Here is a 16,879-nt window from a genome sequence, read left to right on the forward strand (position 1 = left end):
ATTAGTTCAGACCCTTTTTACAAAAATAGGACACTTAATTCTAATGGTTTGGCATACCGCAATCTCACTCCCAACTTCTAGGACAAGAAACTGGGCCTCATTACCAGGTCGGCGGTAACCCGCTGGTGCCACCGAACCGGAAACACTGAATCCGCCGCCTGACTTCCCGGTGCCACGGCAAGTCATGCGGCAGATTTGGTAACTCCCCATTCTCGTGGAGTCCCATAGGACTTCATGAGAGTGGTGAGACGGAGGCACTGGCACCGTTGCCAACGGTGCCGGTGCTTCCGTGAAAAGTCTGTCTGCAGGGGCCGTTGTGCCCGGCAGGTCTAACCCTGCCGGGCGCAATGGCCCCTGCAGACACACTCGTAGTGTGGTGCCCTGGAAACAAAGGTGCCTGTAAGCTTACCAGCACCCCTGTTTCCGGACGGCCACCCTTGGATTGAGGCCCAACCTGTGTTGTAGCAATGGGTTTCTTTTACTTTAATTAGACCACAAAGCCAGTGACGGGTGGCCCCCCCCACTCTTAAGACAAGGCACATGCACCTGAAACACTGTTGACAAAAGTAAGCAGGATAAACCACATTCCAAAAGAATGCAATCTCCCTGGTTCTATCTTTCTATAAACAATGTTTTTAATGTGATTTGAATCAAAGAGTCTTTCACATACAATATAATCCCAATTATAATCATAAATAGCTCAACAACAGTATTGCAACATCATTATTTCATGTTATCCATCTAAATTGCATCTGCAATCCATAGTAAAACCATGTAAAACTTCAATCATTCTGTAGATTCAATTTCCTGAATTACAAGGCATTTTTAATTTATTCCAATTCCTTAGCACCTTACCATCAGTATTCAAATACCTTCTATCATGCCCAGGTCAATATTAAAATACAGTTCTAATTATAAGGATTTTTTTTAAAGCATGTGCAAATGTTACTACCGCCAAGGCCAACGGGGTTTGAGGTCCTACTTGTAGCTTATTCCACCAATCATCACAGGATAGCACCCTGTCAGTCTTTAAAAATCGGTCAACATATAATCGTTGCAGCTGCGTTAAGCCGGGACATTCCGCTGTAATATGCTTCAAGGTCTAAACGTGCATCAAGTTTTTACACAAGTGACATCAGGTTAGTCTGTATCAACACTTTCAATTGTGAGGTACTTCATTCAAGGAACTTTAACAACCCACCTCCAAACCAAACTTGCACAACTAATGAGCTCAGATCCTTTTTACAGAAATAGGAAACTAATGATTTGGCAAACCGCAATCTCACTCCCGGTGGCGGTCCGGAAACTAGGGTGCCGGTAAGCTTACTCGGACAAGAAACAAGCTATGTTGTAGCAATGGTTTTCTTTTACTTTAATTAGACCACAAAGTCAGTGACGGGTGGCCCCCCACTCTTAAGACAAGGTACATGCTCCTGAAACACTGTTGACAAAAGTAAGCAGGATAAACCACATTTCCAAGAGAATGCAACCTTCCTGGTTCTATCTTTCTGTAAACACTTAAGAATGCAGTTCCATTTGTATTACTTATTCCAAACAAATACTCAGCCTCCTATCAATGGCTGGATGGTTGTTCTGAATAATACATGCTTAGCATTAGATGTAAAAAGACAAAGCACAGCTTAACTGTAAATCCATTGTATTTTGTAAATGTTTTGGAAAAGATAAGATATATCTCTTTTGAAGTGCCATGCAATCACGAAATTAGGAAATCGACCCAGTGCAGGACAAGAAGGTCCTGGTATCCAGTGATGTTACTGAATTAAAAACAGAGAATAACATTTTTAATGACCAGATAATGGCAAAAAATACAAATTGTCTAACTAGAATGTATATGGGGTGGGGTAAAGGGATAAAAATTGGGTGAAGAGGGGGTTTGGGGTGTTTAAGCACAGGGAAAAAGGGGATTGGGGGGACTCCCTCAGATACATGTTTGTTTTAAAAATGTGATATTTGTTTCGGTAAAATGTATTTGGTAAAAAGTATTCTGTGGAATTTGACTTAGTAACATCACATAGATCCGAAGTTCTTCGCTTATTGTCCCAGCAGTTCACCTATTTTATGGAGACACCTGGATTTCTGTGCTGCTTAATTTTTAAATGAAAATTAATTTTAAATAGGTTCTTTTTAAAATTATGCTTTTTATTTCTAAAGAAAAATGAAGGCGAGAAATCCAGACACCCAGATGTGTCAATTGGGATTATGCTCTCCCTTTCACCATGACTCCCTTTAAGCACTAGCAAATAAGTTAATTCAGAACTTATAATTAAACCCTTGGTTATCACAGGGTTATCACAGGGCAAGGAAGTCTCTTAATCACTGTTAATATTTAACATGCATTGGCCACCGTAATTGACACACTCAGATATAGTTTGGGCTCTGTGAAAACCAAAGGCATTAAATCATGTTCCTTAAGCACAGATTATCCCCTGCACGATGTCAAATTCCTATGGAGACGTATTCTTTCTAGGTAGATATGTACCTACTTCCACGGTTTCTTTGGTGGATGCAAAGCAGCAGGACTCTGGACAGGCTGTTCGCTCCACTGGCTCTGGTTAACCTCTTCTCACTGCCTGGACCTCATCAGGGCCATCAGATACTCTCTGGAGCCAACTCCAGCTGTGTTCAATCTGGTGCTTCTCCTTCTCTCCTGCCTGGAACAGACCTCCCAAAAATGCCTTTAGGGCCCTTCCTGCTTCGAAGGCAATCAGTCTCTCTCCATCTAAGCTCCCGGGAATTCCTCCTGGACCCTCTTTCTTTCTGCTCTGGATGATTCCCAAATCCCTTCTTCTGTGGATAGAAATTGGCCTTATAAATGCATTATGAATGCCCTCATGCGGAATTGGGATGACATTATTTTCTATTTCGATTGGATGTTCAGGTGGCATGGCAGTTCAATCATGCGTACCAACTATGGTTGACTGGCTAAAAGCTTGAGAACATTTTTGGATGGAAGAATGTATTTCTGCAGTTGGAAGTGCGCCTTTGAGAGACTGCTTACCTGTTTCTTCGTATCCTACCAGCACTGCGAGCTGTATTGAGCTCTTGCTGGACGCATCCTGGAGGAGGTGTGGCCGAGTAAAGGCACGTGACTGATCACGTGTCACTTCTGTGAACTCTAATTGAGCTGTGAACCGCCCGTGCGGGGTGTTTTTCTGCAGTTGAAAGTGCGCCTTTGAGAGACTGCTTACCTGTTTCTTCGTATCCTGCCAGCACTGTGAGCTGTATTGAGCTCTTGCTGGACGCTTCCTGGAGGAGGTGTGGCCGAGTAAAGGCACGTGACTGATCACGTGTCACTTCTGCAAACTCTAATTGAGCTGCGAACCGCCCTTGCGGCGTAAGCCCTGAGGAGCAAGGGCGAGGAGCCCCTGTTTTGCTGTTTGGCTGGAAGGCCTGGAAATGAAGTCGGTGCGTTTGGCCACTCCCTCGTGCCTTGATCAACCAGTGCCTGTTACCATCGAAGGCTTCCACGGTAAAGTAAGGACTCTTTCTTACCCTTCTACTCGTTTGCAACAACGCCGAGAAAATGAGAGGAATGATCAACGCCAATCTATATTTCCTCGTAAGACGTTGTGCGCGACTGTTGCAAGCCAAGTAAGTCAAATTAGCCCTTTAGCTGAAGTATCTCAAGATGAGGTTACCGATATGCAATTTAACACTCCTGTATCTGCCTTGTGTGGGCTTGGAGTGAGTAAGAATATTATGGTTTCAAACTTTCCTTGCCAGAATAATTCCGCTGATGAGTCGATTTCATCAATACCTGATTGTGACTTATTAATAGAGGAAAAATTGGATAAGAAGCCTATGCTTACCTCTGGTCCTAAAAAAGATCTTATTGGCACTATTGCTGTGGTTACCGTTCAAAGGCTGGATGTTTTGGCTCGTTTGGCACTAGAAAAACTCAAATCTCCATTATTCTGTGATAGTACCTTGGAGAGGGTGTATGTTTCAGCCGCCTCCTTCAACCAAATTGACCTTTGCCCACGCAAGCATGATCTTTTAATGGTCGCAGCTCCTGTTATTTCCTCATTGTCCGACCCTCTGAATAGGCAGAACTCTATTGAAATTGTAAATAAACTTCTGATTGATTTAGAAGAAATTAACAGTTCCCGTGCCACTGGGAAACACAATAAGAATTGTACTATCGCCCCACCACGAATCAAAAACACAAGTAGCCTAATTAGACCCGTGCCTGAGTCTGAAAGTAATTGTTTCTCTGACACGAATAATCCGAGAAGGTCTGAACTTAGTGGATCCCCAGAATTACACTGCTCACAAGCTAGAGTTAGTTCTGTTAATAACAGGACTGTTAATACCATGGGTTCTGCTCCACATGTGGATTTGTCCTTGCAACACAACGGTGTAAACCAAAACGTTATCTCAACTATCAATCACCCAAACAGTGAAACTGTTGGGAATCAGTCAACAGATTGTTCTTCTGATGATGAATCGTCAGAATCTTCTATCATGGAACGTGCGTTTCCAAAAATTCGAAGAACCTACCATAAACCAGCAGCTCGAACTCCATGTGAACCAGATTATGCCCAGATGACGGGAAAAATTACCCAAGAGCTTCTTCCAATCCTGATGTCCTCCATGTCTATAACACTTTCACCATTTATGAAATTGTATGAGCAAGTGCAAGATGGTGTGAAAGACCTGGCAATGTTGACTGCACTCCTGAATACAAAAATCTGCGCAATTGAAAACACAAGTACCTCATCGATTCAGATGCTGGGTAAAATGTTAGATAGAATTGACAATAGTTTAACATGCACAAATGAGCGAAGATTAAAAGACGCCGATGATAAGAAATTACTTGCGCAGGTCGCTAAACAAGCTTTAAATATCTTTCAACAACAGAGCCTGAAATCTGTCGCTACTCATAGCGTTGAACCTCCACTTGTAGGACCTCGTCATCTTCCAATGGGTCCATTGAATACTTCTGAAATTATCACTATCCCTTCTTCAGCTCTAAGTGATGTAGTGGCATCAGATCTTATTTACCTACCAACTCCTGGGGATGGTTGTGATGTAGAAAGTTCTGTGATAATGAACAAAAAAAAGCCTACTGACTTGATCGATAACGCGAAGATTTGTATTACGGGAAGGGTCGAACCAACAAGTGACATTTATTCCTTTTCATCAGCATTACAAAATCTTAAGCATAATTTGAATAGTGCAAATCAAGATATTCAGGACCCCACAAGTTCTAAGATAGTATTGGAGGCTGATGATTTGATAGTCACCCAAGAACCTTTGCAAGATAACGTAATAACAGACGTTGTTGCCACTTCTGATGATCAAGAGGCCGTATTCTCCATATTTAATATTAAGAACAAATCGGACTCTAAATGTCAGAGTGTGAAAGTGGTTCAGCAAAAAAAACCAAAGAACGTCATCAAAAAGAAATCACGGGTCACGAATGGCTCTCGCAAATTTTTACGAAATCTAAAAGCTATAAGCTTTACCTTGAATCCTGTCATAAATAATAAAGAACAAAAGGTCAGTCTGGTAGAGTCGGATACGGTTGTACCTTGTGCCATCGCTAAAACAACTGCGACTAAAAAATCTGATTTGGATGTTGACCTTTTAGATCTATCTACATACGACGATATTGATGATTCGGAAATCGTGATTGAAACTCAAACAAATGATCCAAGCGACACTAATCAAGCAAACATGGTTGGAATTTCTCCTTCAAAAATTGAACCAGCTGGCTCTATGCAGAATATAAGACTCTGTGTCCTTGTGCCAACGAAAGAAACACAACCTGTTGGAATTCTCAAAACTGAAAGTTCAAGGGTTCTCACATTGGGAGAAAGATGGAAAAATCTGACCGTGCAAGGTCAAATCAATTGAGGGATCTATCTCCCAATGACGCGAAAAACTGGTCGAGGAGCTGTCCAATTGTACCCTGTGATATAACGTCTGTTGACATACAAGAAAGTGAAAATAAGAAGGATAGCTTTACAAGAACTCTAACAAACGAACAAGGTTTACCACGTGCCTCTTTGATGACTCAATCTAAAGTGCATAGCTGCCAAAAGCCAACTTCCAAATATCTTTTGATTCTGGAACGTGTAGTGGCCTCCAATGATGGTCTCACATTAAATCGGAATAATGTCCTTCGTTTATTTCATTATGTCCCTAACCTTCGTACAATCGGAACAGGAGATATTAGAATTGTTGAATTCTATAAAGAACCTCAAAATGATACAGTGCGTTTACACATTGATTCAGGAATTATACAGAATATCCTTTTGGACTCTGCATCTGTTCTCCAATCAATGGGATTTGATATCCGAGAAGATCAAACCTTTCAAGATTCTAATCTGACTGTTCGCAGAAACTGTATTCTTCCAAAATCACCTAGACTTGTTGCTTCATCACAACATAAGCATGTTGCTGGGCTGCTTGGTGGATCCGAGAAAACCCACTTTATGGAGATTCCATCGGAGCCACGGAGGAGTCTTAACGTTGATGATGGCTTGCCTTCTAAGACGTCAAATGTTGCCTTGTTGAACTAACACATCCAAATAACTTTTTCATGCAACAGATTAGCTCCAAAACATAACAATGCTATGGACGCAAGTGAAGTGGATCTTATTCAGCTGGATGAATCGAATTGGGTGGCCAAAGCCTTGGCTCTCAATCATCGTAGCTAACGCCAAAATCCAGGAGTGCCAACTGTCTTGACAATAGCATTATGGAACTCCCGTGGGTTTAGACATCTGTTCACTCATCCACTTTAGACATCTGTTCACTCATTTATGGGATTGGATTTTGTGTGCATTCAGGAGACGTGGCTGTCAGAGTTGCCATTATGCGACGAGTTTGAAGTGGCCGTAAACCCTGCAATTCGGCATAAATTAGGTAGACCTATTGCTGGCCTGCTAACAATGATAAGGAAAAGTTCTGGGTATCAAATCAAAGAAAGTAGAAATGTAACCCCATATGTTCAATATGTAGCCGTTCAATTAGTGAATGTAGTCAAAAACGTGGACGACACAATCTTTATCATTAATGTGTATTGGCAACACCAAGCAAATTGTGCAAATGTGTTTATTGATCAAATATCAACACTTATTGATACCATCTATGAAAAGGAGTTATCGCCAAAAATAATTCTGTGTGGTGATTTGAATATTGACTGCTTAAAAACACAGATAAAGGAATTGAATGTGATCAACATGAAACAAAATAATGCTACGTTGTGGATTGCTGAAATGTCTGCAGTAGAATGTCGATGCTTAATGGATGTACCATGGGAGACATCCCGGCGAAACCAACCTGGAAAAGGATGTCGCAGAAATCTTATCTCGACTACTTTATGTTTCTGATGGACTTCATGCTAGGGTGCATTCACTTCAGGTAGTGGAACAAAAAGAAAGTGATCATAACCTACTGAAACTGGTAATTGCTGCGTTTGATAAGCCGGCTACCTATTGGGAACATGACGTTTCTGTCGAATCCAATAGGATTCGTCTTCGTCTTGAAAGTAATGAAGTTAAGACCTTAAATCAAGCTTTCCTAAGGGAACCGACGCAAATTGAATATCAGCACTTACTAAAACAGTTTAAAGAATCTAACAAAGGTCCTAGATTCCAAATGTTTCAACAACTTCATGTTTCTGATTTAAATATCTTGAAACGTAAACGCATCATGAGAATGGAAATTCGTCAATGCACAAAACATTTGACCAGTACGTCCCTTATGCAAAGGAAAAAAATAAAACAATCATATAAAAACCGGTTAAAACAGTATAAGGCGTCCTTGCTTCAACTCGATGCAGAAGATATGATGCGAAAATTAGCAAATAAAAACACCCGAGACTTTTGGAACCTGATAAATAAGCTTAGTGCTCCTCGTGATGCCCTACAAGATAATACGATATCAGAGGAAAATTGGATTAACCATTATTCCACACTTTATAGTTCCAAAGGTGGTATGATAAATTAATCGGTACCAGAGCTAGATCATTGGGACTTAAAATTTGAGAAATCTGATATTTTAGACATCATCACTAAATTAAGTTCTTCTCGAGCACATGGGCCCGATGGGTTGACTAATTTTACTTTGAAGCAATATCCAGAGGAATGGACTGACTTTTGTTATGAACTCTTTTCTACGATAGCTGCCACTGCTACAACACCAATTACATGGAAGAGTGCTATCATCGTACCGATTTTTAAAAAAGGCAACCTTTTGGACCCTAGCCATTATCGACCTATTGCATTACTTGATGTTTTGGGAAAGATTTATGCAACCTTTTTACAACGTGATTTAAGGGAATGGTCAATAGCTTGTAATCACATAGATATTCGACAAACAGGGTTTATCAAAGGTATTGGGTGTTCCCTCAATTTGCTTTTGCTTAATTTGTTGAAAATGGACACTCTGCGAACCGGTAGCAAAATTTATATTGTATCCATCGATTTATCCCATGCTTTTGATAGTATTAATTGTGAACTATTATGGGAAAAGATGTCTGAATGGAACTGCCCTGCCAGCTTACTTCTAGCCATTAAAGATGTACATGCTAACACAAATATACGTGTTAGGCTAGATAAGACTGGTAGGTTGTCTGAGGCCATTCAGACTTATCGTGGGGTAAAACAAGGTTGCCCTTTAGCGGCGATCATTTTCAATCTTTTTCTTTCAGATGTGGGACAGACCTTGAAAGAAGCTGTTTTATTCCCACCAAAAATCAATGGTTTCATATTGGCGACTTGATATATGCAGATGATCTAATCTTAGTTGATTCAACACCAATTGGTTTGCAACTTAGCTTGAATGCTCTCCAAAAATATGTGGAAAATAATGATTTAGTTATTAACACTACTAAATCTGAGATTATAATACTGCAAAAGCTACAAGGGTCTCACAAACAAACCCGACATCAATTTCATTGGTATCTAGGTGCCAAAATGTTAACCACTGTATCGCAAATTAAATATTTGGGCACTGTGTTTAACTCAAACATAACAGATGCGCCTTGGGTAAATAATATTAAAATGAAATGTAAGAAACTGGCAATTCAAGCGGCTTGGCTTAACAAAAAATATGGCAAATTTTCGCTTTTGCCTGTACTATCATTTTATAAACAAAAGGCCGTACCTGCTCTTCTTTATGGAACTGAATGTGCTTTTGGGTGTTGTGCTGATTTATGGAATAATCTGGAAAATATGTTTTGGTCACGTGTTCTGTCTCTTCCATGGGGTATTCCAACAGCATGCATTAGATACGAGCTCAGTTTGACCTCACTTAAAGAGTTTGTTGGTCTACGCTTAGCTTGTATCGAAAAATAACACTATCTTAGCAAAATCCTCAATTTGAAATATTGAGCTTAGCAAAGCAGATGACGAATGGGTCCGAATGTGGGTTGAACGTTCCAAAAAGATCTTGATGGAACTGGATACTGACACTCTCACATTACAGACAAATCCTAACTATGTTAAGTCAAAGTTGTGGACTCAAGATTGGATTTTAACTAGTGAACAATGCCAAAAACATCGCATAATAAAAAATGTGCCTCCGTTGAAAAGAAGAGTCAATGAAATCCAAAGTTATTTAGCAAAATTTCCGGATTTACATCGAAGGAATCTTTATATGAAATTTCGCCTGAATGTATTTCAGACGAGGGAACGTACTAACTTATGGGTGAATGATACTACTGTCATAAATTCATGTAGACTGTGTAATGAATCAGAGGAAACACTGAAACATCTAATAATGTTATGTCCAGCTTTATCTAATGAAAGAAATATTCACTTGGGTAAATTTAGTAGTGCTCGTCCATCTTTAAGCCTAGAGGATTGGTGGCAAATACTTTTTGATGAAAGCGATAGGAAGCTTACTATAGCTTTGACTTTCCTATTGGAAATCATCTTTTCTCGGATTGCTTCTACTGTTAATTAATTGATGACGGTTCGAATTCACTAAATGAGTAGCATTTGGTGGACTTGTTTTTAAAATCACTGTGATTCTTGTTATTGTTAAAATGGATTCTGTGATGTGTAATGATGTGTTTTTTAATTTTTTAAAGGTTTGTAATAAACCAATAAAAAAAAAAGAATGTATTTCAAAATGCTACCTCCCCTTTGATGGGGAAGAGATCACATGTTAAATTGTGTCCATCCTCTTAGAAACATTACATCCCTAACAAGGCAATTTTGCCAAATAAGTATGTACTTAACAGAATGGCATTTGATATAAGTTCACCTTCTTCAAAATAACAGCATTAGACCTTTTAATGTGGGTTTTTTCATGTCATGAACATTAATATCAGCTAGAAAGAACAGAAATGGAGCAACCAAATATTGTTTTAAATATTACTATATTGATATATTGCTGTATATTTACCATATTTCCAAGTCCTCTTCATGCAGATCACAGCCATATTTTCGTTTTATTCACTGAACTAAATAGTGGAGGGAATAGAAGGATTTGTAACTCTTCAAATCATTTCTTATTATTTTAAAAAGTGATTGCTCTTACGTCTTGACTGTTCATTTCTGCCTTTCAACATCTCTCAGCTTCAATGTGTTGTGCAAAATACAAATTAAAAGCCTGCTTATTTGAAAATAAGATGCATACATTATTTTGGTCATTAAAACTGCTTCTTAAGACTATTTGCATTGTAGTTTTCCTAGAGTCTATGAAGGTATAGTTGATAAATAACATATTTATTTATTTATTTAACATTTATAAAGCGCTCACACAGCCCACAGGCATCGAGGCGCTGTTACAGGAATTGTTTGGTTTTCTTAGTTGTGTAATTGTGTTGTTTTTTTTTTGTCTTAGTTACGTATTTATAACGCGCTTAAACACCCAGAGGTTTCTAAGCGCGGACCCGGGGATCGAACCTGTTGTTGCTTCGTGTCGTCTTGCTTCCAAGACGCGCACGCTGCCGCTGAGCTATCCTCCCGGGACGAACATATGGCCTGTCGTTTCTTTAAAAACGAAATAAATGCACGCTTTACATTCTTGCCACAATCTGGCAGGATGTAAAAATTCGAATAATTGACCCTAAAGGAAGGCAGCCTAAGATCCTTGTCAATTCTGGGACCAAGCATTTGAGTTTATTTTGAGCTATTTGTCTATATTTCCGGTGCCATGGGTTCCATTTATCATGCTAATGTGCACGCTTACAGTGCATCCCCCAGGGATACACATAGTCCATCCCTGACACACATTAGAGCATCCACTTCTCCGATTCTGTTATAAGTAAATCATGCATATGACACACATGTTAGTGTAACACACAAAAAAACAAATGTCTTGTTTTGTGAATCTATTTCTTCCATGCTTACGTTGTACTTCCACCTGGAAAATAAGCAATTATGGTTTGTTGTCCTCCCCCTCTCTAGCCTTTGTAGTCTTTCTCTTTCTTGCACAAACGATGGCTAGTGCTGTGTTTTAACTACATCCCAGGTGTGCAATTAAAACACAGTATTATGAGAGTCCTTCTGTGATAACGAAGAAACAAAAATGAAAAAAACCCACAATGACAAAATTGAAAATATGAAACATGATAATAGCATTTTCTATTCAAGATTATAATGTAGAACAATAAAAACCTTCGGTGAGACGCTATATTTTATGCTATTCGCCAATTGATGTTTGCCACTCATTTCATTTAACCCCAAAACATAATTATAATTATTTTGCCCGGATCTTTTAATATATTCCTCCATGTGTGGGATGGAGTGAAAAGGAAGGACTTAAACCCCATATTATACAATTCTCTATTTTTAAAGGCTATCTTTTATTCAGTTAAAACCTTGCCATATTGTTTTATGAAATGCTTGTGGGCCTTCTTTTGTATTTCATGTCACTCTTTTTTAAACAAAAGGGAGGCTGAGCCCTGCAAGATTAGATACCTCTTTGTTTTAATTTTAAACGCAATCATCTTTACAAATGTTATCTAAGTAAAAAGCAGCATTTCTAGGGGGAAGAAAATTCAGGAAAAAAAGCTTATGTTGGTGGGAATATGTTTTATTTTAAACACATGATTTTTCACCCTAGCATGTATTATCGTGGAGATTTCCTTATGACACATTTCATATAAGAAATTGTCACTGTGGGTTCTTTATTTATACTTCCTCATTCGTGTATTTTTCGTGCAGTCTTCTTTTTAATATTGGTCTGCTACATAGTATTAGTGCCTTGGGGGTGGCAGCCTAGAGTATTCATGCAAGATTATTTCAAAGACATCCAATGTCCCACCGACTAGGTCAGAGATCGTGTGATCTCGCCTCCTGTGGTGTCCTTAAGTTGCCAAGGGTCCTGTGAAGTGGCGTGTGCCACCCTTGTGATTTTTGGTGAAAGGGCGCCATTGCATGTTAGCACTGCCTACATTTTGCCTTGCTGGCTTCTTTTTGCGTCTCACGGGGAGATGCGTCTGTTCTAACGATTCTGATTGGACGCGTGCAGCGTGGTTAAGACAGTAAAAGACTAGAACGGCACCCTGCATTTTAAGCAGAGCCTCTGTTGGTACCTAAATGCACTAAGAAAGCAAGTGTAACTGAAAAATACAAATGAATATCACTAACGTTACATCCTTGAATTTTTCAATTGTTCATTTTTAATAGTGAGCTTTTGTTAGCTGTTTATGATGCAACACCTTGTATATTGCTGTTAGTCGCCTGTGAGAGATATGTAGAAAACATGTAACATACCGGGCCATGGCAGATACTGTACATTCAATTTTTTTGTTTCTGTTTGCAACACTTTAAAAACGTTACTTTATGCCACAGTTTACTTTATGCAAAATAGGGTGTGTTTGTGTGTGCTGACTGCCTGGGCAGTGCTGTCTTTCTCCATTCCAGGGCACTGTGTCCCTGCAATCGCCCCTCTCCACCCAAAAGCCCACCCCCTCCAATTGAGGACTGTGAGGAAAGGGAGCAAGGCGTCAGGGAGAGCCGTGTGCAGAGGTACAGCCCCCATAGCTGTTAGCAACGTGCTCTCCTCTCTTCTGGTGATAATAGGCTGCTATTGGCCTTATATACTACCTAGGACGGATCACTATCATCGCCCAAATTGTGGCCTTCTACATTTCCACAGGCCAATAGTTGTGAGCAGGTCATTATCCCACAATAATGACCACTCCTGCAGTCCACCAGGATAAATTAACAAGGGTTGTAAAATACCCCCTTATTTCAGAAAGGGAAACAATGCCCAGAACTAAAATCAACTCTGTCGGGTTTTCTCTGGGGCTAAAATGACCACTAGTAAATGCGCTGCCACGTACAATCCACATTAAAGAGCAAAATGAAGCATGCAAAAATTACCACCCAAACTAAAGACAGCTCTGAAGTCGTTTAAACAATCATTGGCCATGACAACAGTTTGGGCTTTTGTGTAGGCATGGGAAAGGCACTTGCCAGGCACAGCCGTAGTGGCATTAACAGGACACTGATGATAGCAGGTGCCGAATGGTGCGAGTACCTGGGCATCTAATAGCAGTGCCTGGCAAATGCCTAATACTAATACACTACAAAAAACTGTTTGGCTTTGCCAAGGCTTGCTTTTAATAAGACTTCAGTGAAGGACACACATAGTGATTATAAATCGAGAGGCTGAAGACAGACCTGGTTAAGACATTGTTATTACACCTGTAGCGGGTTCACAGCTCCAATTAAGTGATTAACTCTCAGAAGAAGGCTTTGGAAAAACACTGGCAGGCACTTTGAGTGCCATGTTTGATGGTAAGGCTTGATTAAAGCAAACTAGCAGAGTTCCCATGAGGAGGTGTTTTGGGCAGGAGGGGCAGAAATGGGTGGGAATGGCCAAAGGGATGTCCATGGCCATGACCAGTCAATGGGTGGGCAAATAACCAAACAACACCTTCAAGCTGTGTGTCCCTCCTCATATACCATTTCTCTCTATCTGTACTCTAATGTCATCGTTTTGACGAATGGGGGCCTTCTGGGAAAACATGGCAGCCCTCACTAAAGTGTTAATTTCTTGTGCCTGATTCCTTGAGCAGGAAAAGCTGACACAATCTGTTGATTTGACACAGGTATGCAGGGGTCCGAAATTCCAATTCCTGCCCACTGTCATCATCAGTCGACGCACGGTATGGAAACCCCATGCAGAAACTCTGATTTTGAGTTTCCGCCCAGGGTGCCCGCCCACTGCCCAGACTCCTTGCATCCTCATCAGAATGGTAGAAAGGAAAGAAAGACTTTCCCAGGACTTCCCAACTGTGTCTAGCCGAGTGAGAGTGAAGGCTTATGCTCTCTATAGGCCAACTAACAAAGATTGAAATCATGTACACTTCCAAGGGTCTCCAAGCTAGCTAATGAAGGCTTTCTAATGGTAATCTAATGCTGTGCTCTACAGGATAGCGCACCCAGATTTCACGGTTGCATCCGTTCATTGCAGGCACAATGTAGATCTAATGTTCGCAACATTTCCATCTTGATGACAATGCTTCTATCCTGTCTGTGGTTTGATGTCACATCACAACTTTCTCAGTGCTTATTCTGTGTCCTGTTCTTTTTCTCCTGCAGGTAAAAGTCTGGTTCCAGAACCGGCGGACAAAGCAAAAGAAAGACCAAGGCAAGGACTCAGAGCTCCGATCTGTGGTGTCCGAGACCGCTGCCACCTGTAGCGTGTTACGACTGCTGGAACAAGGGCGCCTGCTGTCACCCCCTGGACTGCCTGGCCTCCTACCCCCGTGTGCCAATGCCCTGCGGGGGCCCAGCTCAGGTACAGGGAGAGGAGGGTCTCCTCCCCACCCTACGGTGACCAACACTGGCCCTAATCAGCCTGGACTGCACACCTCTCCAGGAGGTCACAGTCTCTTCAACCTGCCTGTGCCTTCCCTTCTGGGCACAGTTGCCAGCCGACTATCCTCCAACCCCCTGACCATGGCGGGCAACCTGCAGGAACTCTCGGCCCGCTACCTCAGCTCATCAGCCTTCGAGCCTTACACTAGGACCAGCAACAAAGAGGGGCTGGATAAGAAATCCCTGGACTGATCTTAAAATCAAATGTATTTATATTTATAGGATTATCATAATGTATGTATGCATATTGTTACATATATATATATATATATATATATATATATGTATGTACACATACACATACTGTGGTTATATATTTATGGTACTGTATTTCAGGGCAAGTCTGAGTGTGAAGGAGGTATCCAATCAGGAGTGGACAAGGTTAGTCCCAAATATTCAGAGCGTGCAGTAATGGGAGCTTAAGGTCAGTTCCATAGGGGATAGTGGTTGTCACATAGGGACTCGTATGGGCATTGTGTAAAAAACATCCATTAATTAGTTGAAAAATCTACAAGTATATGATCTCCTGTCATAGATTTGGTACAGCTGCCGTCATTCCTGACTGTCGCTGTTTTCAGACTGTTTCTGTTACAGCACTCTTGAAAATCTGCCTTAATTAGGTTGCTATGATTGGCCTTTAATAAAATCACATGTAACTGATCAACAGAAAAGACAAATTTGCCCATTAGGGAAGGGGACGATATATATAGAGAAAGGAAGAACTAAAGAGAGGAGGAAGGAAGGAAGAAAGAAAGACAGAAAGAAAGAAAGAAAGAAAGAAAGAAAGAAAGAAAGAAAGAAAGAAAGAAAGAAAGAAAGAAAGAAAGAAAGAAAGAAAGAAAGGCGACCTTGCTTCTGAATTTTGTTTTCCTTCAAAATAAGTCCCATATTGGGCGCCCAACAACAAATCACATGCTGGTCACCTATCGATTAATCCATCTATTGATGCTAAGGGTACTGAATGCGATGTGGAAAGATTTGAATATTTTGATTCCCAATTTCTAGAGGATCATAACCCAGATGCCTTTCAAGTAGACATTCCAAATGGATGTGAAATTGGCCAAGATCGACATGCCATTGCTTTGACTACTTCCCCATACAGAACTGTGAACAAACACGACTCGCTTCTAGGCTGGCGTCCTTGCAGAGACTTCAGTCGAGGACATCGCAAGAAGCTTTCTGCCAAATTGTATCCCGGACATAGACCTTGTTCAATGCACATAAGAGTGGCCTGCTTGCTTTCCCGCCTTAAGCTTGCCGCCGCTAAACCCTGAAGCGGAATAGGGTGGACTCTGCAAATGTTGTTGCAAGAATTTAGACTGATATGGCTGGAATGAGTGGGGAACATGAGATGGTAATGGGTTTCTGTACATGGTTTCAAAAGGGTTAAAAGAAAGACTTTACTACTAACTTTTTGTTCTGGGTGTTTTGGAGTGTTTTGTATTCCTGTGGTAAGAGTGGCATATAAATATCTCTATCAATGAGGACAGAAGAAACGTATTTTAATTTTAGCTTCAAGCAGGCGGGTTATGACGACGGGGCTGAAAGTAGCCGGCCGTCCACCCCGACACATTCTGATGGGGCCAGGGTAGGCAGAGTCCTGTTATAACTTAAGTGTGTCTTGCACAGTTGGAATTGTGAATTTGACATTGAATGTTAAAATAATACACATTTCAAAGGGAAAAACAAACCATCTCCATACTTCATGAAATTATTTATTTAAATTATACTAATGAGTTCACTTTTATTAAACGATATCTGGCCTCTTATTTTGAAAGGTTTGTGTTTTTTTGGACCTTGCTTGCTTGCTCCTTTCTGCTTTATGCTCAGGATATCAGGAAATTCCTCCTGCACTGAAAATATTGTGCTTGCAATGAGTTTTTTAGACATGAGACTGGTGGGTTGGGTTGGGAGATAGGACAGATACTTCTATTGCCTTAGATAAGCTCACACAACGTCCTAACCACAAGCCCTTCCCAGGATGCTTTGCTTTTAGTGGCTCTTTGTTCTGGCCATGTATACTCCATTTTCACTTCTGGATTGGCTAACCTGAAAACAGTTCT

At 40.6% G+C, this 16,879-nt stretch overlaps 1 protein-coding gene across 1 annotated transcript in view; it reads left to right on the forward strand.

The window, feature by feature from the left end:
• The window catches only part of VAX1 (ventral anterior homeobox 1), a 246,403-nt gene extending 229,837 nt beyond the window's left edge, over nucleotides 1–16,566 (forward strand). The window contains exon 3 of the mRNA XM_069611914.1: nucleotides 14,538–16,566. Within this exon, the coding sequence (XP_069468015.1) occupies nucleotides 14,538–15,008 (471 nt within the window). The 3' untranslated portion in view covers nucleotides 15,009–16,566. The remainder of the gene's footprint in view (nucleotides 1–14,537) is intronic.
• The last annotated feature ends 313 nt before the right edge of the window (nucleotides 16,567–16,879 follow it).

This window comes from Ambystoma mexicanum, chromosome 8 (assembly GCF_040938575.1).
Source record: "Ambystoma mexicanum isolate Mex_15411 chromosome 8, UKY_AmexF1_1, whole genome shotgun sequence".
Lineage (NCBI taxonomy): Eukaryota > Metazoa > Chordata > Amphibia > Caudata > Ambystomatidae > Ambystoma > Ambystoma mexicanum.